The following is a 23,192-nucleotide window of genomic DNA, read 5'->3' as shown; positions in this document are numbered from 1 at the left end:
TTCTATGATTATGTGACGTTACTTCATACTTCCTCGTCCGACCTTCAGCACGAATGTCCACAAGAAGCTGCTGAGTATACTGACCCAGTCCAGGCTCCTACCACATGATGCCTCCCTGACACACACCTTCACACACTTGTCAAACAGGGCCAGGGACAGACCACTAAAGTCCTCCAGTTTCACAAGGGGGCGCTTATTTAAAAAATAACCCCTTGTCTGATGAAGCCAGTGTGAGACACTTGAATGCTAGAATATTCCTTACAGCGCCCCCTTGTGCCTTTCTAATGGGTAAGATTTGAAGTTTTAGGACGTACAGTATTTAAGTAGAACCGGCTTTCCCCTGTCTCAGGGTGGGGAGGCGAAGCAGCCGGCCCCCCACCCACCCTTCTTTTAGCCCTTGCTGGACAAAGACTACCTCTGCCCACATCACAGCACCCTCTGGTCCAGCCTCTCCTCTAGACCGAGCTGCCCCCATCTGACGGCCTGTTGTCTGCACTGAACCCTAACAAGGCTGGGATGCTTTTAGTCATCCACATATCAATCACCCCCCCCCCCCCCCATTATTTTTTTTTCACATTGAACTCTCCAGTAGTAATGTATCAGTAAAAAATCAAACTAGGCAAATAGCTTGTAAAATGTTATGCTATGTAAGAATTAGATTAAGGGATCTTTTGTGTTCTGAAAGCAGACAGTAAGACTTAAAATAGTGAGGTGAAGCCACTCAAAGCCAAAGTGCCTCAATTCATACTTGTTAGCCCTCAGACAGAAAAACAGCACTGCTTGAATCTCAGAGGACACAGTCACAACCACATGCCAGAAAATGTGCAGCATGACGCGGTATATATAAATCAACCCCAGCTCAACATTCTGACGAGGGCAACACTGGCACAATGATGAAGAACCAGGAAACGAAGACATGGATATAAGTTGTACAAGAAATGGAATATTCATAATTTGTATATAAATAAGAATAATTGAATTAACTTTGTCTGCTGTAGCCTCTTTATTGAAACTCACACAGCATCCTCTTTACACAGATAGCGATTTACATAGATGATTCATGAGTGGAAAATGTACTCATGTTGATGCCCTTGGGTTAGGAACCCTGATAAGATGGGTCGTGGGAAGTAACGCTTCCCTAAATGTTGCACTCAGCTTACTATTCATGAGTGACAGGTGTGTTCAAGGACAAATCACAATATCACATAAAGCTCATACACTATACTCCCATTTAAACAGGGTTTATTTTATGCAGATGTTTTAAGACATGTTTTAAACTTTTAAAATGGAATAACACTTCTTCAACATGACTCCAAGTCATCAGCTTTTTCTGTGACCCCTCAGAAGTCTTAGTTTGACAACACAACCCTTTCAAACTACAACCATCATCAACTGCCTCAGACACTGAAGTAATATAAGCCATTTCTCTCACCCATGACTGAGCTCTTCTGAAAACACATGTTCAGTCGGCTCACCTGTGCACAACTTATATAATATCACCAGAGAGCTGTTTCCATCACTTGTCTTCCTTAGGCAACAGAATTCTAAAGAACAAATATTCAGTAATGGTTAAGGCTGTAAGATTCTTGGACTATTCATTTAACAGATAAAGCAGCTCTACCAATGGACAACAAGTTTAAGTTGATGATCCATCTTGAGGAGTTTCTTCTGATCTTAACCACAAAACACAAATGTTACTCTGGTGTCGAACGTGGCAGTGAGATCTAGCTGGATGAGGTCAGGAAGCAGCTGCAGGAAGATGACCGCTTGAATGGTGGAGTTTGGGTGGGCATGAGGTCCCACAGGGATCCATTTCAGGGCCCTGCCAGATGTGCTGTCCTACTGCCCGGCCCAGAGTAGACACATTAGATGAAGGGAGGACACGGGTCAGGGTAGAGGGACCTCTACCTGTTGATGCCCAGTCTAGAGGCAAAGGCATTACCATCACCTTTGGTGGCTTGCTGAAATCAGATAAGTTGACAACAATAAGAAACTGTAGGAATGCAACAGCTTATGATTGGTAGAAAATCCTTGTCATTAAAATGTTCAAATAAATTCAATGTTCAATGTTTCAGGGAGAGTCTGTGAACTTTACCTTATTGATGTCCTTGTGCTTTTCCTTGCTGACAATCTCCTCCAAGATCTCACCGTCTCCTCGTATCAGGCTAAATACAACCATAGGCAAATCTCAGTTACAGTTATATCATGATCTACCCTCCATATACAGTATGCAACTTACAACACTCTACAGAATGCATTAATCCTCATACAGCGGAATGGAAAGTAGGTTCTCAGATCAGTCCTTTATCTAACATGAATCATAAAAGAGGGAATGGTTGAGAACTACAGTGGCTGGTGGTGGAGCCAGTGACCAACGTCTTTTCAGGCAATCACTTTACCAAGAGAAAGAATTGACATTACTGTAATAGGTAGGGTAACCAGAGTGAAAACATACCGGGTCCGCCCTGTTTCTGGGTCAAGGACCCTGCGGATGACACTCTGTCTGGCATCATACTCCTCCTTAGTGAGTGGACGTTTAGTGGAGAGGCGGGCCTTCTGCTCATCCGTCATCACTGAGGAAGGAGGGACATGGTTCAAAGTAAATCAGTTTTGTCCTGAGACAGCTCAAAATGGTGTGTTATACATAGGTGGTACACTTACCTGGTCCTTGCTCTACAGCCTCCTCACCCTGCCATGTCTCAAGACAATCGGGGGCTAGCGTTGCTACGGAGACTGAGGCAGGGGGTCCCCCAGGGGCTGTTATCAGCTGTGCCTTCTCTGCCATCTCCTTCAACTTCTTCAACTTCTTTCTTTCCTTCTTTTCCCTTTTCTTCTCCTTCTTCCTCTCCTTAGCCTTCAGTTTTTTCAGGCGCTTCTTGGCCTTGCGGCGCTTTCTTCTTTTCTTGGCTTCCTCATCGCTGGAGGACGAAGATGAAGAGCTAGATGAGGAGGAGGACGATGAAGAGGAGCTTCTCTCACGTTTGGCATCCTTGCGCTTTTCCTTTTTTCTGTCTGTGAGACACATATATGATGACTACGGAGGTTATGACTGACAGATAATACATCACAACAGTATTAAATGAATAATACCTATAATAATAATACCTTGAATTTCCCCTAGGGATCAATAAAGTATCTATCTATCTATCTATCTATCTATCTATAGGTCCAGGGCATCTTCATACTAATGAAAATGGTAAAAAAGACAGTACAATACCATCACTAGTAAAGTGACTCAAACCTTGACTGTTGCTGGAGGTGCGTGCATTCTTTTTTCGGGTACTGGGACTAGTACTGCTTGAACTGGAAGAGGAGGATGAAGAAGATGACGATGAAGACTTTCTGCGTTTCCTCTTCTCAGTCTTCTTCTCGTGTGCTTGTCTACTCCGTGACCTCCCGGGAGATCTGTCTCGCGATTTGCTCCGACCTCGACCCATTTTACTCAGTCTGCAGAGAGAAGACAGACTTCTTAAAGAATCCCAGCAGTGTTGCTGCGACAGCCGCAATTAATATTACAGTAATACGGCCAACCTTGGTTACTTTGGGATATATATATAATGAAAATATATTATTAATTTAAAATATATTCTTAAAAACAAATAATGATAGAAGTTACAAAAACTGGGCTAGGTTTACTGAGCGATGATTAAGGCACTCGGAGTGAGTAAAGGGATGTCTAACGTTAACCTAATGTTGTAACACTGATCTCGATACTGACTTCAGGTTTACAGAAGTTGAGCGTGCCAACAGCATAACTTTATATTAAATCGTTAGCAAACAAACAATATCCTCCTTTGACTGTCTTTGCATCCAGCGCAGAGTACTACAAGTCTTGTTAATGTTAACACTAACAAAGTTACTCTCCTACTCCCAGACCAAGCGGAGTTCGCTTATACATCGAAATTATGTAATTTTAATTACTTACATCTTCAGGAAAAGACTCCCACTTGAGACTCTATATAAAAGTCTATAATACACGTAAGCTTTACGTCGTAAAGTAATAAACTATTTCCTGACTGCGGAACGAAGAAGACCGTCTGCGCTCTGCTTCCACCGCCAGTGTTTGTTGTCTTTGCGTCACATTTTCTCGGTCCTACAGGGACTTCCGGAAGTTGCGGAAGAGAGTCCGTCCTTCCGTGCGCGGCTTACACACCCACACATTACAGTTCCGAACAGATTTTACTTTAAAAAAATCTATTGACTACAAAACTTACATGATGTAGCCTACATAATGATGTTAAGTCAGTGGTAAATATAATTTGTTGTAGATATAACTGTAACATATTTGCTGGACTTTAAAGAAATAAAGTGGCATATTGTTTTAATTCAATATAAAATTGGGTCACTATAAATAGGCCTTTATCACGGCAGCTGAAGCAGGGCTGTTCAGTTTCCTGTTGGCAGGCAAACCACAGGTGTTCCTAAAAACATTAACGAGGCCTCTGGTTGAAGTAACTGTGGCCGAATCTGACACTTAATTAGAAACACCTGTGCTCACAGGAGCAGGGCTGTTCACTTCCTACTTCGGCTGCCGTGATAAAGGCCTATTGCTTTATATTTAGACAAGGTCAATGCGGTCAGTCTGTTAATTTGACAATGGGTTTGGGTATTACCTTATTCTTGGCCTTAGTGGGCCTACTGTTAATACAAATAAAGGTGTCTAATTGGGACATTGGTCCTAGCTGACAATCCATTTCCATTGTTAGAATACCGCATGATCCTTATAATTAATGTGTAATATGTAGTTCCATGGTCCAAAGATTACACTGATTGCTCTAGGCTTTAAACAGTGATGTAGATGATTCATATATGTAAGTGCGTACCAGTATATCTTTCAGTGTGCCATATTCATAAATTACTTAGGTGGCAAAAGAAAAAAACAAGTCATCAAATGTATTTCCACTTTGAGAATTTATTTATCTCTAAATATTTACAAAGGCCTTTATATTGCAACTCTGTAGAACTTAAAGCTTATTGTATAAACTCTTGACCTCTTCAGCTGAATGCTAATAAATAGCCCTTTATATTCACACATTCAAACAGACACACAACTCTGCAGCATTCACAACCTTACTAGTACCACTGATTTAATACTCTAATAAACATCATCAACCCACTGGCAGCTAAGTACAGCTGAACCTGGGTCAACCCCTCCAAACACACAGGGCAAAGGCACACTCTAGGGCCTACCACTGTAGAGGGGGTAAGAGAGGCCTAGAGCTGGCAGTGGTCCAGTGGCCCCTGAATAGAAAGTGGGTGCTGCAGAATGTGTCTGGGTTTCCAGGGTTTTTGTATCCATGGCGTAAGAGAGCACCATGCTGCCACTCTGCTTCACAGGCCTACTGCCCTCCTGCTGCCAATGGCAACCGGCTGGGGGGGCGGGGGGCAGCACACCAAAAAGGCTTTAACAAGGTACAAGTTGTCCTTTCCACTGGCAATGGTGCACCCCTACTGCATTGGCGCAGTGCGTAGATACTGGTTGTTAGTTAGGATGCAGTGTATCTGTTGCAAGATGAATATATTTCTGAATAATAATAATAATAATAATAATAATAATAATAATAAAAACCTTCCCGACCGACTTGCTTTCCTCTTTTGTGCGCACTCTTGCATTGACACAGTTGACAAGTGTTATAAGAATGGGAAAAAAGCTCAATAAATAAAACTGCTGGTTCTTGATTAATTAAATCCTGCTCCTGGTTTCCCTACCACTACAAAAAAAGAGATAAATAGAAATGTTTCCAAAATAATAATAACAGTCTGTATAATATAATAAAAAACTGTAACAGTCACTGGAGAAAAAAAAAAGAAATAAATGGACTGAGTGAGGGAGTCAGTGAGTGTAACACGTTGACCTGTCAGGGGGGTTGGACAGTTCAAGAATAAAAATAGAAGTTAAAGCTATCGCCTTTCTGCCTCCCAGTCGCTCCTGATGCAGAGCAGATGCCAGGGATGGATGGAATGTGTACTGGGATCCTGGGGTTGGATGGTTGAGGGGTGGAGAATTAGGAGGAGGCTACCATGCGCATGCGCTCTGGGGGGGTCAGAAGCAGATTCTTGGCTGCCTTGATAGTGTTCTTCATCAGCATGGCCACGGTCATGGGGCCCACTCCCCCTGGCACAGGGGTGATGAAGCTGGCCTTCTGCCGCACTCCTGAGAGACAACGCACAAACACACAATCAGCAGAGGGCAACGAGCTCCGGGTGTGTAGGCTGGCTGTGACCTTCGCTGTGACTACACCTTAATGTTGTCAGATTAGCAAGTGCTATATAGTGTTTATGTGTACCATTATAGAACAACCAAAATCAGCTTTTTCCTTTAGCACATATACCACCATGCATGTGTGTGTGTGTGTGTGTGTGTGTGTGTGTGTGTGTGTGTGATTATTCTTCATCTCATCAGCACAAACACTGGCAGCAGTAACCGCTCACCACTCACCTTCAAAGTCCACGTCTCCCACCAGCCTGTTTTTGCCAGTCAAGGGGTCCTGTACCCTGTTAATGCCCACATCGATCACTGCTGCCCCTTCCTTAATCATATCTGCTGTGATCAGGTTAGGAATACCTGGGAGAAAAATCAGTGTAGGTGAATACAAATTCAAGTCATTGACTTCAAAGCACACATTGATTATAGTTCAGCTTGGGCCTTCATGCTGTTTCTGCTTGGTGATATGCAAATAGTTTCTGTGTAGTTTTGCAATGCAATGCAACACCTCCCATACCATTGTGAGTGTAGCTGACAGAGGAATCTTAGGGGAGAGTGCTGAGAGCAGATTAGCCTAAATGAGGACGACCGACTAGGTAGGGATTAGTGATAAGAATCCACAGAGAGGTCTAAAACTGTCTGGGTCACACAGACCAGACAGCAGACTAACACAAAAAGGGAGATCCAAGGTCTAACAGGAGCCAAGGAGCAGGACCGGAGCACTCAATGCTTAACGTGTTTTTATTTGTGCAAACTCACTAACGTTTCGACGCCCATGCGTCTTCTTCAGAGTGACTCAGAATTTTGGATGTATTGTGCACTGTGATATGGTTACTGTAAGTTCTTTACAGATTGCCCTCCTGTGTAGCAGATATGTTTTTATTCTCAGAGAGTCTGTGTGAGAGGTCACATGCAGTGTTGCCACAGTTACCTTGAAAAAGTAATCTGATTACTGATTACTCCTTTAAAAAGTAACTTAGTTACTTTACTGATTACTTGATTTTAAAAGTAACTATGTTAGATTACAAGTTACTTTATTAGTTACTTTCAGCAGCTGCCGACAACACCCCCAACGCCTCAACATAAAAATGATAACCGGTTTTGCCAATACTTACTATACTGGAAGTGCATTTTAACAGCAATGTATAGCAGACATCCCAATCTAACCTACTTAGATACTGAAATTCAGATGTTTGTTCAATAATGTCTAAGTACACCAAATAAGGAAGGCCTATTGATAGAAATTGTTATAGTAAAATATGTAGATTTTTTTTCATGTAGCCTTGGCAACTAGCCATCTTGTAGCCTATAGGCCTGAGTAATATGCAAATGAAATTACACTTGTTAAACTCACCTCAACAAGTCTTTTGCAATCATTTAACCTGCCGTGAGCAATGCTAAAGTTGCTGTTACAAACAGTGCAGTGTGCAAGATTATCATTATGTTTTAATCTTTTAAGACAATTGGGTACACTTTTGTGTAGTCTGATGTGAAATGGGTCTTAAATCTTCCTTTTTGAGGGGCACTGACGCTGCCATGACGCTTCTGTTCCTAGATACACTGACTGAACTGATTAATTATGTTTGGGAGAAAAGAGATATAAGCACTTACACTGAAAACGGATTGGTTGATTTAGCAAAACAGACCAGGATGCTCTCTGTCTTGGATGCGCTTCAGGCACAAACGCACCACTCCTCTCTCTCTCCCTCTCCGTTGTGTGCGCATTAAGCTATGCACACGCGATTTGAAGCAAAGATTCTAGAATCTTTGATTTGAAGTCCGGTCTGGCTTGCGTGCTCTTGTTCGCTCTAGGTTCCGGGGGATTTTATGTAATTTGCGGGCGTCAGGAAGCCGCTATCAATATGTGGGAGACTCCCAAAACTTTGGGAGACTTGGGATGTCTAGCTAGACAGCACTTTGTCGCCAGCACAGAATGTACAATGTACCTTAATGTTGTCATGTTTAGCTGACACAAACTCAAAGTAGTGATTGATGAAATGTGCATCTCTCTCTCTCCCTCCATTGTTGTTTTCGTTTGTGTCGCTGCACGTGAATTGTCCTCATGCTGAAAACGTGAGCATAGCCTACATGACATTAATCCCCAAGACAAGAAGAAAGCAAAGAATATATCTTTTTATTAAGGAAAATGACAAAAATAGTAACGCACAGTAACTTAGATAAGTAACTTTAATCTGATTACTGGTTTGTAAATAGTAGCGCGTTAGATTACTCGTTACTGAAAAAAGTGGTAAAAATAGACTAACGCGTTACTAAGTAACGCGTTACTGGCATCACTGGTCACATGGCATAATAAACCATGTCTGCGCTCTGACCGCTCAGCATGACACGCTGGCCATCTTGGGACAAGTGTCAATAGAGGTTTAGCAGTCCATACTGAACTAACGTTTCGACGCCCATGCGCCTTCTTCAGAGTGACTCTGAAGAAGACGCATGGGCGTCGAAACTTGAGTCAGTTTGCACAAATAAAAACACGTTAAGCATTGAGTGCTCCGGTCGTGCTCCTTGGCTCCTGTTAAGACCTTGAATCTCCCTTTTTGACTTCTGCGTCCTGTTCCGTGAGCACCAACCAGGCTGAAGCGCAAGTGACCCCCTTCTACAGCAGACTAACACACTCAGTCATATCAAAGTCCACACATACGTGTGAGCGTGTGTGTGTGCGTGTGTGTTAGAGGGCTTCCTACCTGCTGCAGCAACAACGATGTCGGCTATTTGGGTGTGCTGCCGGAGCTGCTCCTTGGGAGTGTAACGGTGAGAGATGGTCACTGTGGCATCACCTGAACAATGGAGGACATGACCGCATCAGAGCTGGGTTCCTACACATTTTCCATTTCACAATTCCATACTTTTTCCATACTCAAATTTCCAAACTGACCATATTCTAGACATTGTCAGTGGAGCGTTCTACTAGCATTGTGAAGATCTGTAAAATAATGTTTTTTTTAACTTCATTATCAGAAAACACTTGCCCATTGTTGGATACTTTTCGTTGGGGAAGTGCTGTGTTGGGTGCACTCACATGTTTAGTTCTCTGTAGCTACAGCATATCCTACATATGTTGGAGACTAGTGCACTGCTGGCAGAGGCCTCAGAAATCACCGTAAACAGTATTATTTGTTTGCATAACAGTTTATCAGATAATGCAGTATCCATGTCTTGGTAATTTTTACAAAATCAAAAAAGTCTACCAGTGTTTTAGCCAAAAATAGCAGAGCTACGCAAACATACCAGTGCACAATGGTATAGGGCACGTGCATAGAACAGGGGTTCTCGATTTGGTTTTGGTACCAGGGTCCCCTTGTGGGTTAGATTTTTTTCAAATGTATCTTGATGATGTGGACTGACAGTTAAGCTACACAACAGTAGGAATGGTTCATTTTGACCTGAGTGGAGTGATTAGTACTGTAGATGCAATAGTCTGGAAACACAAATATTTCTCCATACCCTTATTTGTTTTTTCCATACTTATCTAGACCTGGCAATTACTCAAATCAATACTTCCATACTTTTCCAGGTTTTCCATACTGCGTAGGAACCCTGAGAGCACAGCGATAACCCCAAACAACCCCGGACCCAGCTTGATCATTATCCCTTCGGTCATTCTGATATGTAGGTCAACGTCCATGGAGATCAAAAGCCAGAGTTTTCAGAGGTTTAGCGTGTCTTGACCTTTGATCCCCCATCCCCCATTCCCCCCCCCCCCCAGACGACTGATCTGGGACAGGACTCACCCCCGGGTCTCTCGTGGCTCCCGTCGGTGTGCAGCAGCATGGCGATGGGCATGCCAACATTCTTGGAGCGGCCAGCCACAACCACGTTCTTGCCCAGTGTGGGGATACCTGCAAGGAGACCTCGTCACTTTTGGGCCATATTTTCATCACCCTTCCAACTCTTCTTGCATCCCCAACACAAAACACCTTTTACGCATTGCGTTTCAGTATCATAACACATAATGGTCTACACAGTAAAATTCCAGTCTTTATTGTACCAGGACAGGGACAACACAGTAAAACTTATTATTTACAACAACTTGTATTTTTGCAGATAAAAGTGAAGTCCGCAGGACCACTGAGGGTTCCAATTTGGCAAACTATTGTGGCAAACCTGTTCCCTATGAACAGTTTTGTGTAAACGTTCTGTTTCAACGGTAACCCTTAGTCCAGATCCCTTGTATGTTCCCAGAGAACTACCTCCTGGATGAAACTGTTTGCGAGTGTTATCAAAGAGCTCAAAAAGAACTCAACGCATACAGAAAACTGTTTGGAAACTTTCTCCAATGCTTGCAATTTTTAAAAAAAAAATTTTTAAAGTATATTTTTTGGGCCTTTTGCCTTTATTCCTACAGGACAGTGAAGAGTGACAGGAAGTAAGTGGGGGAGAGAGAGAGATGGGTGGGAATCAGGAAATGACCGCAGGTCGGACTCGAACCTGGGTCCCCGTGGGCACTCAGGCCCGTACATGGTATGGGTGCTGTAGCCTGCTGCGCCACAGTGCCCCCCTATGCTTGCAAATTTGAACGCACTTCGGCTACGTATTTTGGTCAAAAAGGTCCATGGAGGACAGGACGAGTTAGCCCTTATTAAAGCAGTTTACAAGCAACATCACTATTTATTTTCAAAATAGGGATAGAATGTGCAATGAGTAGCTAAAGGACATAGGTCATCGTGATGCTCCTCACCAGTGCGCTTGATGATTTCCCAAACTCCCCAGGGGGTGGCAGGCAGCATGGTGGTCTGATCCAGGCACATGCGGCCAACGTTCACCACGTGGAAGCCATCCACGTCTTTATCAGGACACACCGCGTTACACACACGCCGCTCATCAATATGCTCTGTGTGTGAGGGAGAGAGATGGGGGATAGAGAAGGGGAACAGAATAGCAGTGAGACAGATGAAAAGAGACAAAGAAGAAGTCGAAGAGCGAAAACAAGACGAGGGAGAGGTAATAAAAAAAGGAGAGGGGACTACGTGAGCCAAGTGGCCTAAAATAGCTGCACTTTCCTGGAACTAGGTGATCTGACATGTGATATAGACTGATGCTTCCACAGCTAAACTGGCAGGTAGACTGCAGCCATTGTAACACACTGGAAAAATCCCCAATATAACATAGTCGTAACATTATGTGTCATGCATGCAAATGTCTTGGGTAAAGTGCCAAGAGGAAAAATGCTTTGTTAAAGTACTGCCAAGCAGAAAGCTCAGACATTTTCCCTTAAGCCTTCTGACCTTTTAGTCAATGTGAGAGCACAACAGTAGGCATGGGTGTGTGTGTGTGTGTGTGCGTGCGTGTCTGTGTGTGTGTGCGTGTGCGTGTGCGTGTGCGTGTGCGTGTGTGTGTGTGTGTGTGTGTGTACACACACTCACCTGGAAGTGGCAGCTGTACCAGTAGGCCATCCACTCTGTGATCAAAGTTGAGTTTGTGGATGAGATCCAACAGCTCCTCCTCACTAATGTTGGATGGCTTTAGGATGGTCTCACTACTGATGCCTGAGCAGGAAGAATGAATCAGCAATTAGATTACCGTAGGCTCCTCTTCATCTCCACCCGTCAAAAACACGTTGCACTTGCAAATCGTGCACTTCGGCACCAGTGGGGACAGCGTAGCAAAACTAGAGTATACACTTTGTGAAGTCTGTTGTTATTAACCACATGCCATTTGGTGCTTGTTGTTCTTCTTCTTTATTTCACGGCTCTTCATAGTGTTGCAGAATGCTCCATTCACTTGAATGGGCCTTCCCAACGTTCGGCGGTCTGCTGATTCTGAATAACAGACCGTTGCTAAGTATAACAGACCGCTGTCAAGGAAAATGGGCTTTGTGCTTCTAAGTCAATTCTTTCATATCACTACGCAAGGATTGGAACTTCATTCAAAAGTGAAAGCAGACGGTTGATCAGCTGTGTTCTAAAGAATGTTTGATTCAAGTTCAGCGTGTGTTGTTGCGAACTATTTGTTTCTCAGCAAAAGCCATGATGAAACGGTAACAAATAGGCTATAGCCTAGGCTATGTAGGCTAAAGAGTCATATCGTGGGGAGTTTATTGTGTCGTTTTGGTAAGTAGCCGTGTAATAAGCGGGATAATGTATAGAACGCCGGTCATTGTCGGGAGATAGGTCCCTTCAGGGCGGAACAAGACCCCTCCGCTGCGCGTCGGGGTCCGGTTCGCCCTGTCGGGACCTATCTCCCGACAATGACCGGCGTTCTATACATTATCCCTTACTTAGCACTGGACTAGAGCGGATACCCAGTCACTGAAACCCAAGGCAACTCAGTCTTAAAGGAGAATTCCGGTGTGATTTTGACCTAAAGTGTTTTGAAACATGATACCGAGTGTGAACGGTATCTGTTAAGGCTGGTGAGAAGCTCTAGTCGTAGACACACGTAATGGAGATACATCTATACATTATCCACATGAGTAGCTGCTAATTATTGCTATGATAAGTCTCCCTCTTCCACCATTTTCCCCTAAATTGCTGTGTTCGAACATGTGATCTGCAAACACAGTGTCATGGTAATCTTGGCTGGTCACAGCACCAGACAGTTTCTGAGGAGACCAACAATATAATTGGCCTGCACCATCACTAAGACCACTACCATCTCTGGTCTCTGCTTGAGATTGTATGATATGTGGCCTGTTATTGTATGTATGTATGTGTGTGTGTGTGTGTGTGTGTGTGAGCATGTCCACTTACCCACGTCAGCTGCGGCTCTGGTCTTGTTGAGCACGTATGAGTGGCTGGCTGCGTTGTCCCCCACCAGCAAGACGCTAAGGTGAGGTCGTCGGTTGCCAGAGGCGACCCATTCCTCCACATCTGCCTGCGCCTCTTCCCTGATCTGCCGTGCCAGCTTCCTGCCCGAGATCACAACTGCTTCCTGTCTGTGGGGTTAGAGGACAGAGAGGGCACAGGGTCAAAAGAGCTGTCTCAAGAGCCATATTCAGCCATGGCGCTCTTAGTTCCCAAGTAAGGACAGTATTCATCTTATCTGAAATGAAACATCCCTGAAGGTCCAGATGATGATGAAAATGACTGATCTGTCCAACTCCATGCTTTTAAAGAAAAGTGCTCCATTCTGCCAAACAGCAACTTTTGAAAAACTTAGGGCTTCACTTAAAATTTGCCATATTGAGAGCTTGAAACAAACAGTGCTAAACTACTATTGATTGTACTGTAGCACTTTCTCCACAAGGTACAGGTGTTCATATGCACAAGTTCTTCAACATTTTATCTAATTGCTGCAACTGGAAGTGGAAACAACAGTCAGCAGTCTCAATCACAAGGTGTTCTTTGGCAATAGTGAGCTGGGACACAGGGTCAGAACTGCTTATGTTCTGGATGGTTGACATGAATGTTGAGCCATGCTGGGTTCTTGAGCAAGACAAGATGGAGAAGTATAACTGGAGGGCAAAGACTAGAGAAATGTAAAAAAAGTGAGAACCTCTCCCATCCCTTCTTTGAGTTGTCAGGGCCAATATAAAATAACGTATTTGTGTAGTGTGTGTCAGGGGGCGTGCTTGGAATGGCAAGTGCAGCAGCCTGATCCAGCATAAAACAGTGTGCACAGACCAGCAGCAAAAAATAGAGTAGCCTAACTGTTCAAACCTGTTCTGCAAAACGGCCCATGATTAATGTTCAATCATTGTGGTTCAAACGCTAGCTTGATGCACTGAAAAAGTCCCAGAGCAGGCGCAAAGTGAGCTTGGCCACACGCAAGCCTTTTTAAATATCTAGAAAGCAAGATCGTTCTTATATAACATCACTTATTGAGGTTTAATGAGGCATCAACAGTGATGTAACTGGGTTTTTGCGAGGTGAAAAGTGGCGAGCTACAAGAATTCAGGGCAGTTTGGCACTGGAGACAAAGAGGCACCTAGTGTGCTTCTCAACTCTCGTATGCAATGTTGCCTGCTCCACTGTGGCTACAGGTGCCCCTTAGTTTAGTTAAGTTAAACACCCTTCTATGCCTACTTGCATTAAGAAAAAAAAAAACACTCGTAATTGACAAGCATCATCTAGAGATCTGTTAATGTTGGGAGTTTTAATTAACATCAGGCCTATCTATTAAGTGCATCTTGCAAGTTACTCCACTTTATGGTAAAGTGTTCAACTTGAAGGGTTAATCAACAAAAGCAATAAACCAGTTGGACATGAAAGTGACCATGACAACAGAAGCCTAAAAAAATGAATCAATCTACAACCAGTAAACATTACATACATGAAAACGTGGAATGCCCTATATTTACTAAGTGGCAATTTTAAACTGAAATTTTCCTTTCTAAAGAGTGGGAACAGGTTCCATAAATTCAGGGGGATGAAAGTCAAAGCAACGATGTGCATAGTTTACTGGCGTGGTTTCGTGCACCCAGAAATTGAGTTTATCCAATTTCAGTGCATTACGCACCGTGGTGCCGGGTGGCATGTTCTAAATAATAAAAAAAACAGCACGTGCTGAGCTACACTGTATCAATCCCGAGTCTAAACACAACTGCTTTTTGTCCTCTTGGTCAACACAGGAGCGATATTAACCCCCCCACCCCCAATTTCACAGGGCATTCCCGCTGGAGCCTGTTCACCAGAGGGGCTTCTATGGGCAATGCAAGTGAGCGGGACGATTTCATCATCCCAGGCAGTGTACGGTTACCAGTTGCACCACATGATGGCGCTTCAGTTTTTTGTCAATTAATAGTGCACTCTCGTTCCGGGTGTTACATAAGAAAGACAACAATAATGTAACTATTCAATTGTATTCAGCAGTGTGTATCCAATCACTATCCGAATTCCACATATCGAAGAAAAAGCGCAACAACTAGGTCATGCGACAAAATGAGCAAATGCGACCGTTTGGAGACCGACTTCCAGACGGCTTATCAGAGCTACGCCGGTTCGTGATAAAACATTTGCGAGCCTGATAAGTCATTACGTGTTGCATAGCAACATGGTCTGCTGTCGAATCCAGTAAACATAAAAAAGCAAGAACCAGAGAAAAAATACATCAAAACAATGGAATAATACGAAACCGGCTAGTGTTCAGACACTGTATCACAGCCGTTTCATGCGGCTTTAACGTTACCTTGAAGCGGACACATGGAGGCTACATGCCTGGTGGTGAGCTTGTTGGCACAGTTTCCTCAGTGCTCTTATGGTTGCCATCGTTCGGTAAAAACTAAACCCCAAGAGGATGTTTACAGTAGGAAGGAAGCGATGTGGAGTTTAGGCAGCAACGACAAAACGGCAAGACCGGACAGGGTCGTCGGTGGGGAAGGCAGATGAGGAAGAGCGGCTTTTAACCTTCCTACCTTCTTCTCTACGCACTAGGAACGTCATCGGCGTCTGCATTTAACGAACCACGCCCTCTTTCTCTTCTGTCAGCCCACGCGCTCATAATGCTGATCAGCGCAATTTTACATTTTGCATTTACATTTACAATTTTACATTTGCTGGTTCATATTGGAAAGGTCCCCATTTTTAAAATAATGCCTGTATAATAAACGGATTTGTTATTAGGCTGGGCCTACAAATAATTAGCTGAAGAATTGTATTTTAATCCACATTGGCTGACGTCTTAGGTGTTGCTTATTTCTTTAGGGTAGGCTATTTTATTCTAATGTCAATACATTCTGGGTAGCCAGACTTAAATATTTGGGTCTTTGGGTTTGGGTAAATTCAGGTTTGCTTACAGACTATTATCTTACACAAGCATGTGAAACTCTGCATTAACCTTTTCTAATGATGGACAGGGAATCTTTATTATTATTATTTTTATTAATTTTTATTAATTTATTATTTTTATTATTTTATTTTATTATTATTAAGATCTTTTCCTTGAGCGATACAATTTGTCTAATGTGACTTTGTGGGCTTTTTATCACAAATATATCTCTTATGTCCCAATGCAGGCAAATGCATAATTTGTATCTAATGGCAGTAGTGTCAGAATGATCTTTTCATTGTACATTATGTGTTAGCCATCTGGCATATATGCAAGACGACATCAAGAGGTCAAAATTGCACGCAGACTCACAAAGAGTGGGTTGCAAGGAGTGCACTACTTGACTCTATGATTCAATGTTCTCAGCCTCAACATTGGTGGTTACATTTCCTCTTGCTTAAGTTCATGAAGCCAATTCCCTGACTCAGAGAAACTGCAACTTTGCTGATAGGCATATGTAAACATCTAGCCTGAAAATGTTATTCAAATGTTATTCAATAGAAATGCTAATCAACACAGAAAGCACATGTCCCTTTCTAGTTCAAACAACTACTGTATGCAATGTTTTTTTTAGTTAGTTTGAAAACATTGTAGACAGCTCCTGCTGCTGCATTGACTGTTGCATGGAGATAATACTGCCTTCACGTGGCCAGGATTTGAATTGCTCTTCAGTTGAAGCAATGAAACTTGCTCCACAGTTTGCGTCAGTCATTTCCTGCTCCTGAAATGTATGAAATATCCTATGAGCATGCTTTATCTTGTAAAGTGATGTTTTAAGATGTTTCACTATACTGGCAGAATCTTTTGTGTTTTTATGCTGTTTGATTCTATGTCTTATTTTACTATTTTATCTCTGGAAAGTGGATACAGAAATGTAATATGAAAAAAGTGTTAAACTTAGCTTTGTATAGTGTAGTATACTTAGTTCCGTACTTAGTACCCTACCTAGTACCGTATATATACAGTATCACATAAACATTTATATTTAAAAAAATGTAAAAAGTGTGCATTGAGAGTATGAATAGATACAGTAAATGCATTCATACATAGAGAGATAAAGAGAAAAACAGATAGGCAGAGAAGATACATTTCAAATTCATACACAGGGAACACATTGCCTCTCCAATATGCTTTAAGAATAATCTGCAGTTTCAATATAATGTCAACATAGGAATATTCAGAAAACTGTTTGACAGCTGTCACCTGTGTCTTTGCTGCCGTCCTATGGTGATTCTTGGGAACAACGCCTAAACATATGTTCCACTAGATCTTATGTCTGATCCATAGCCTAGTGAGGATAGGAGCAGGCTTCACTCAATTTGTCTATTTCTAAACTTTAAGAGTGCTGGCCTGGATAGTTATACATACAAGAAAAATAGGAGAGAGGCCGCACTATGCATACATACTCTTTTATTTGCACATTTAATAAAAGAGTATGTATGCATAGTGCGGCCTCTCTCCTATTTTTCTTGATCCATAGCCTAGAAATCTAGATGCACCCTAGCGGCAGCAAATGTAATTTGCAGCCAGGGTATACTTCAGCACTTTAATGCTCCAATGTGGCATGGTCTCTTTGTGTTGCCTATTTTTGAGGGGTTTTAAGAGGAGGGTGATCGACTTTACTAGATAGTAGAGTTGGTAATGTGGATGTGAAGGCATACATGGACGGGAACAGACAAGAAGGCCTGGCTACTCACACTGATCATTTGAATGGTAAGACAAGAAGGCCTGGCTACTCACACTGACCATTTGAATGGTAATAAACTTTACAGATAAAAGGAGATATGAAAATATGCAATTTAATAATGTCATGAAATACAAAAACACTGAAACACGTGTCTTTAGAGGTGGGTACTGGTGCTAAAATAACTCTTGATTATACAGGACATATTTTTATAATATTTATATTGGGTATTGGTCAAGGTCAAGGTCAAGGTAACTTTATTGTCCCCGAGGGGCATTAATTAAGGAGCATGATTATGTAGGGCCTTATATTGTACATGAGGAGCAGGATTATGTAGGGCCTTATACTGTACATGAGGAGCATGATTATGTAGGGCCTTATATTGTACATGAGGAGCATGATTATGTAGGGCCTTATACTGTACAGTACATGAGGAGCATGATTATGTAGGGCCTTATACTGTACAGTACATGAGGAACATGATTATGTAGGGCCTTATATTGTACATGAGGAGCATGATTATGTAGGGCCTTATACTGTACAGTACATGAGGAGCATCATTATGTAGGGCCTTATACTGTACAGTACATGAGGAGCATGATTATGTAGGGCCTTATACTGTACATGAGGAGCATGATTATGTAGGGCCTTATACTGTACAGTACATGAGGAGCATGATTATGTAGGGCCTTATACTGTACAGTACATGAGGAGCAGGATTATGTAGGGCCTTATATTGTACAGTACATGAGGAGCATGATTATGTAGGGCCTTATATTGTACAGTACATGAGGAGCATGATTATGTAGGGCCTTATATTGTACATGAGGAGCATGACTATGTAGGGCCTTATACTGTACAGTACATGAGGAGCATGATTATGTAGGGCCTTATACTGTACAGTATATGAGGAGCATGATTATGTAGGGCCTTATACTGTAAGCAACAGGAAACCAATGAAGCTGAATGAGATGTTATATGGCTTGTGGATTTGTAGCGTGTGATGAAATAAGCTTGTGGAGTGCTGTATGTCCAATGAATGAATAAGGTTGGTATATATATATATATATATATATATATATATATAGGCCTAATATAATAACATTTAAAAAAATAATAATTAAAAAAACATGCAAAATAGGGAATAGTGGAAAATAGGGAATACGAGTTACCCATTGAGGGCCTGTCAGGAACATGAAGAGCTCAATGAAGGTCAATATGCGTGATATAATGCCACACAGACAGGTGATCACCAGGTCATCTGATGAGGAACATGACATACACTTTCACATTCTTTTTACTTTTCTCTCTCTGGCACACACACACACACACACACACTCGTACACACACAGTTTCTCACACACACACACACACACACACACACACACACACACACACACACGTCATGTTGTCATGTTGTCATGTTGATCTGTACAACTTGTCCAAAAACCATGCACAGTGCACTCACACACACATATGAGCGAGCGCGCACACACACACACACACACACACACACACACACACACACACACACACACACACACACACACACAGTAACACACACACACACACACACACAAAGTGGCATGTGTGAGTGGCAGAAATGTACTTTTCTGGGCTAGTGGCTCAGCTGTAATTGACAGGCTGAAGTTGAGTTTGGAATGTCAGGGGTTGGGAGGGAACGGATTTCCCATCACCACCCTCTGCTGACAGGTGAAGAATCATCCTGTCAGAAAAGTCTCCACCCACATTAATGCCAACACTGGACACAGGAGAAAGGGATTTGGATGTTCAGGGAAAAAGTATTCTCATTTTTATAGCAATACAGGACAGCGTTAGTACTTACAGTACCAGCAAGATAGCAGCAACATAGTGGCTGAAACTGGCTGTGTATTTATGCTATCAGACATGAGATTCTCTTTTGAATCTTTTGAATTTTAACTTGTTTTCTCACTTGTTTACTGTCCTTTTTAACCCAAGTTTGATCACATATTTATTCAAAGCAACCAGGGACACAGAGCATCACAGAGAATCATTTTTATGATTCTATCATGTGCACTTTCACATGCTTAGGGACTTAGAGACCATGATGCGAACTTCTGGGTACTCAGATTAAGAGATCACAGTTTGCACACACATGCCATGCACAACAACATCAGGCATTCATCTCATCTTCAAACAGCACTATGTCTGAAGCCAAGATGTATGCTTACTGGAAGTTGAGCAAATAAATCCCGAACTAACATGTACAGTAGGCCTACTTATATAACTCATCACTTTATCTGTGATCCCTCCTATTTATGTATGATGGTGTTTTTTTTTTTCAATCTTTACACAATCTTCCATAGGGTTTTTGGACAAAGTTCATGGTACTCAATGGTTGCATTGTATGGATCCCCATTTTTTGGAATTATGACTGAGCCATAGACTCTGCCAAGCATGGTTTTTCTTAACATCCATTAATCAGTTTTAGCTTCAAGATGGCTCTTCATTCTCTTCACTTGTACTGATCTTCATGTCAATGCCTAACCTACTCCAGCCTAGGCGCTTGCTCTCATTCACTAAATTTCTTTAATTTTAGGTGGCTCAGTGTTTTCTAGAAACTTAATACTGCAAAGACGAAACCTGTAACACCCATTTATCACTTTTCAGTAGATATCCTTATATTCAGATATTGTGTAAATGCTATGTAATGTCTAAGTTTCCCTTATAGCATATATTTGATTCTTATTTGCAAAATGCACATTTTCTGTAACCCTCATTGGTTTCAAGGGCAACTCGAATATCTACAGTACCAACGCATATTGGTATTGGCACAGAATGTTTAGGTTTCATTGTGGCAAAGAATGGTCTATCAGAGCACTTGCTCAAATACTCCAGGGGCCTTAGATACCAGGGTCCTTAGATACCTTTCATGTCGCCGTATGTAGCCTACATGGCCAGGGTTTTTCCAATTGGGTTGCATTTTTGGGGTGATCACATGGATCCTGCTTGACTCCTGCCAGCACAGTACACTCCTGCACGATCCCTGCAAAGCACTCCATGACCCTGGATCTTGCCAAACAAGTTCGCTTGTTTGGAATGTTAACTCAGATTGGCATTTGCATCAATATTAGATGGCCTTCTGTTGTAAACGACAGGCGGCTCATAGCTGTCTTAACTCAAGTCGTTCCTCCATCGCATCCCCATTAGATCCCCTACAAGGTGAGAGAAAGTGGAATAGAACATTATGTCCAATATTCCAATATATGGTTTAATGTTCTGCATTATGTCCAATATTCCAATATGTGGTTTAATGTTCTGCATTTCTCATTAGTGGGTCACTTTGATACTAAAAGTATGATTCTATGTAATGACTGTATGATATCTGTACTGTCCCTGTGTATATCTGTGTGTGACTATATTTAGAGATAAGCGGGAATATTATGTCTTTGCAGTGTTTCACTGTTCTGCATGGCTGCGTCAGTAGCTATCTGCTCCGGATTGCCAGGCTGCCACTAATCAGGGTCTCAGACCAACGCCATCTCCCGTCAGCCTGGAAGGATACTTAAACTCTAACTATTTCCTTGTCTAGTTAGAGCAGCTGATGGATCTTTAGGTGAAGTCATGCTGTCTCTCCCTTGATGCGCATCATTGTAAATAAACTCTGTTCCTGATTTTTCATGCTATTGGTCTGACTGGGTCTCTATTAAATCTATGGTATCAAAATGACCATCAAAGTATACAGAAGAAGGACGCTCCGTCACTCGCCTCTGGTTTCAAACGCAGGTTTGATCCCAGCAGACCGTTACTCGACTCATTCTTTTAGGATTGGTGCAGCCACCACTGCGGCAAATAACGGTCTGTCTGTTAAAGCCCTAAAAACTCTCGGCCGGTGGTCCTCCGATGCCTATCAGCCTATCACTCTTATATCAGATCAAATCTCTCTGATCTGAGGAAAGCGCACCTCTCCCATTGCATTTGCTCTGCGTGGTTCTGGCCATAGGGTCCTTCATCTTTAACGCAACTTTTGGGGTGTATGGCAGAATCCTGCCTGACTCCTCCCTGCGCAGTCGACTCCGGCACGATTCCGCCAAGCACTTCAGAACCCTGGCCAGAGACTTCGCCAAACATACTCTTCTATTATGTTTTTATGTCTTTATGCAAATTTTGTAATGTGAACTAGTGAAAACGCTATTAGCTTTGTGTAATTAGACTTGTATAATGTATAAAGTGTATTTAGTAAAATATGGGTTCATAACAAACTGTTACATGATGCGTGTGGGCATGTGGTGTGTGTATGTGTGCGAGATGTTTATGATCACGAGGCTCATGTGTGTATAGCTTATTCCTGTGTAATTACTGCATACTATATATTTTAGTTTATTCATTATTATTTCTGTATTGTATTGCAGAACCACACAAATAAGTCTTATTTGGCACAACTTGAATAAAAGAAGAGTATATTGCAATTGGTGGTGCTCATCCCTATCTGACATCAAACACCCAGTTCTGACCGACAGGCTGTGTACCTATATCTGGACATCTTGACATAGATACAGTCCTTTCACCACAAACCTCCATTTCAGGTAGGATGTGTCCATGTAAATAAAACTAACAAGTACTTGCAGTATAAAAATGATTAAACTTATAGTTTATTCAGGAATTACTGTAAGTATTCTATTGTGAACATGAAAACATGGGCTAGAAGAACATATTGACAGTGGGCGGTGTGAAAGGAAAATGACAAATATGGACTTTAACCTTGTATTGTTTTTGCTTTGATACTTGTGTTTCTGTAAGATATTACACTTTTGAATGGACTCTTCTCTTAAGGCTTAACCTAGGTCATAATATTCCTTATAATTGATGGAAGATGGATGATATAATTGGCTCAGGAGGTACAGGAGCCACCCACGAACCGGAAGGTTGCAGGTTTCAGCTCAACTTTCAGCCTGACAAAATACTTAACCCCAAAAGTGGGATATTTTATAAGTGAATATTTTATTTTGATACACTGTAAACCCCAACAGGTTCAATGAACTCAAAATATTTGATGAAACTGATTACCTCAAAATATTTAGCTATGTTAAAGAATATTTTAAGTAATTTCTACTTAAAATGAGACTTTTGTTAGTGCTCAAAATCTTTGAGGACAAGGATAAAATTAAAAAGAATAATGTGAGAAAAAGATGTTTTAAGTAATTACTACATTAGTTAGACAAGCTCTTTAGACTTAAAATCTTTGAGCAAATGAACAACATTAAAACAAATAATTTCAACAAACAAACATTTTAAGTAATTACTACTTTAAATTACAAAAGTTATTCACACTCATTTATTTTGAGGAAGTTGATGAACTGAAACATAATAATTTCACAAACAAACATTTTAAGTAATCACTACTTAAATTTTTGATAAGTTTAATGAACCTGATCATTTTGAAACTAATGTTAAAACTAACAAAATTGACACTGGAAACGGAGTTGATTTTTTTAAGTTATCACTCCTAATAATATATTCATGTTATCACCCTGACTCATTTAGTTTCTCAGACCTAAACATTGTCAATTCAGCCTCTTATATTTTTAAGTTGACTTA

General features: G+C 41.7%; 2 protein-coding genes across 2 annotated transcripts; both read right to left on the bottom strand.

Annotated features, from left to right (window-relative positions):
- Positions 1-979: 979 nt before the first annotated feature.
- Positions 980-4,101, bottom strand: arl6ip4 (ADP-ribosylation factor-like 6 interacting protein 4). The gene is made up of 6 exons (XM_076271058.1): positions 3,926-4,101; positions 3,242-3,447; positions 2,662-3,012; positions 2,456-2,573; positions 2,096-2,165; positions 980-1,961 (listed from the first exon to the last, which is right to left on the bottom strand). The coding sequence occupies exons 2-6, from the start codon at positions 3,435-3,437 to the stop codon at positions 1,905-1,907; spliced, it is 792 nt and encodes a 263-aa protein (XP_076127173.1). The 5' UTR covers positions 3,438-3,447; positions 3,926-4,101; the 3' UTR covers positions 980-1,904.
- Positions 4,102-4,892: 791 nt separating this feature from the next.
- Positions 4,893-15,519, bottom strand: mthfd2 (methylenetetrahydrofolate dehydrogenase (NADP+ dependent) 2, methenyltetrahydrofolate cyclohydrolase). The gene is made up of 8 exons (XM_076270091.1): positions 15,290-15,519; positions 12,913-13,097; positions 11,587-11,709; positions 10,902-11,054; positions 9,955-10,062; positions 8,908-9,000; positions 6,440-6,565; positions 4,893-6,154 (listed from the first exon to the last, which is right to left on the bottom strand). Exons 1-8 carry the CDS (start codon positions 15,367-15,369, stop codon positions 6,006-6,008), a joined length of 1,017 nt encoding a protein of 338 aa, XP_076126206.1. The 5' UTR covers positions 15,370-15,519; the 3' UTR covers positions 4,893-6,005.
- Between the last annotated feature and the right edge of the window lie 7,673 nt (positions 15,520-23,192).

The sequence above is a fragment of the Alosa pseudoharengus genome, unplaced genomic scaffold, assembly GCF_046254945.1.
Source record: "Alosa pseudoharengus isolate Yale_2024_CS ecotype anadromous, Long Island Sound unplaced genomic scaffold, YU_APseudo_1.1 YU_APseudo_1.1_scf_6, whole genome shotgun sequence".
Taxonomy (NCBI): domain Eukaryota; kingdom Metazoa; phylum Chordata; class Actinopteri; order Clupeiformes; family Clupeidae; genus Alosa; species Alosa pseudoharengus.
The sequence above is the reverse complement of the archived record's forward strand: the minus strand, read 5'-3'. Positions and strand labels throughout refer to the sequence as shown.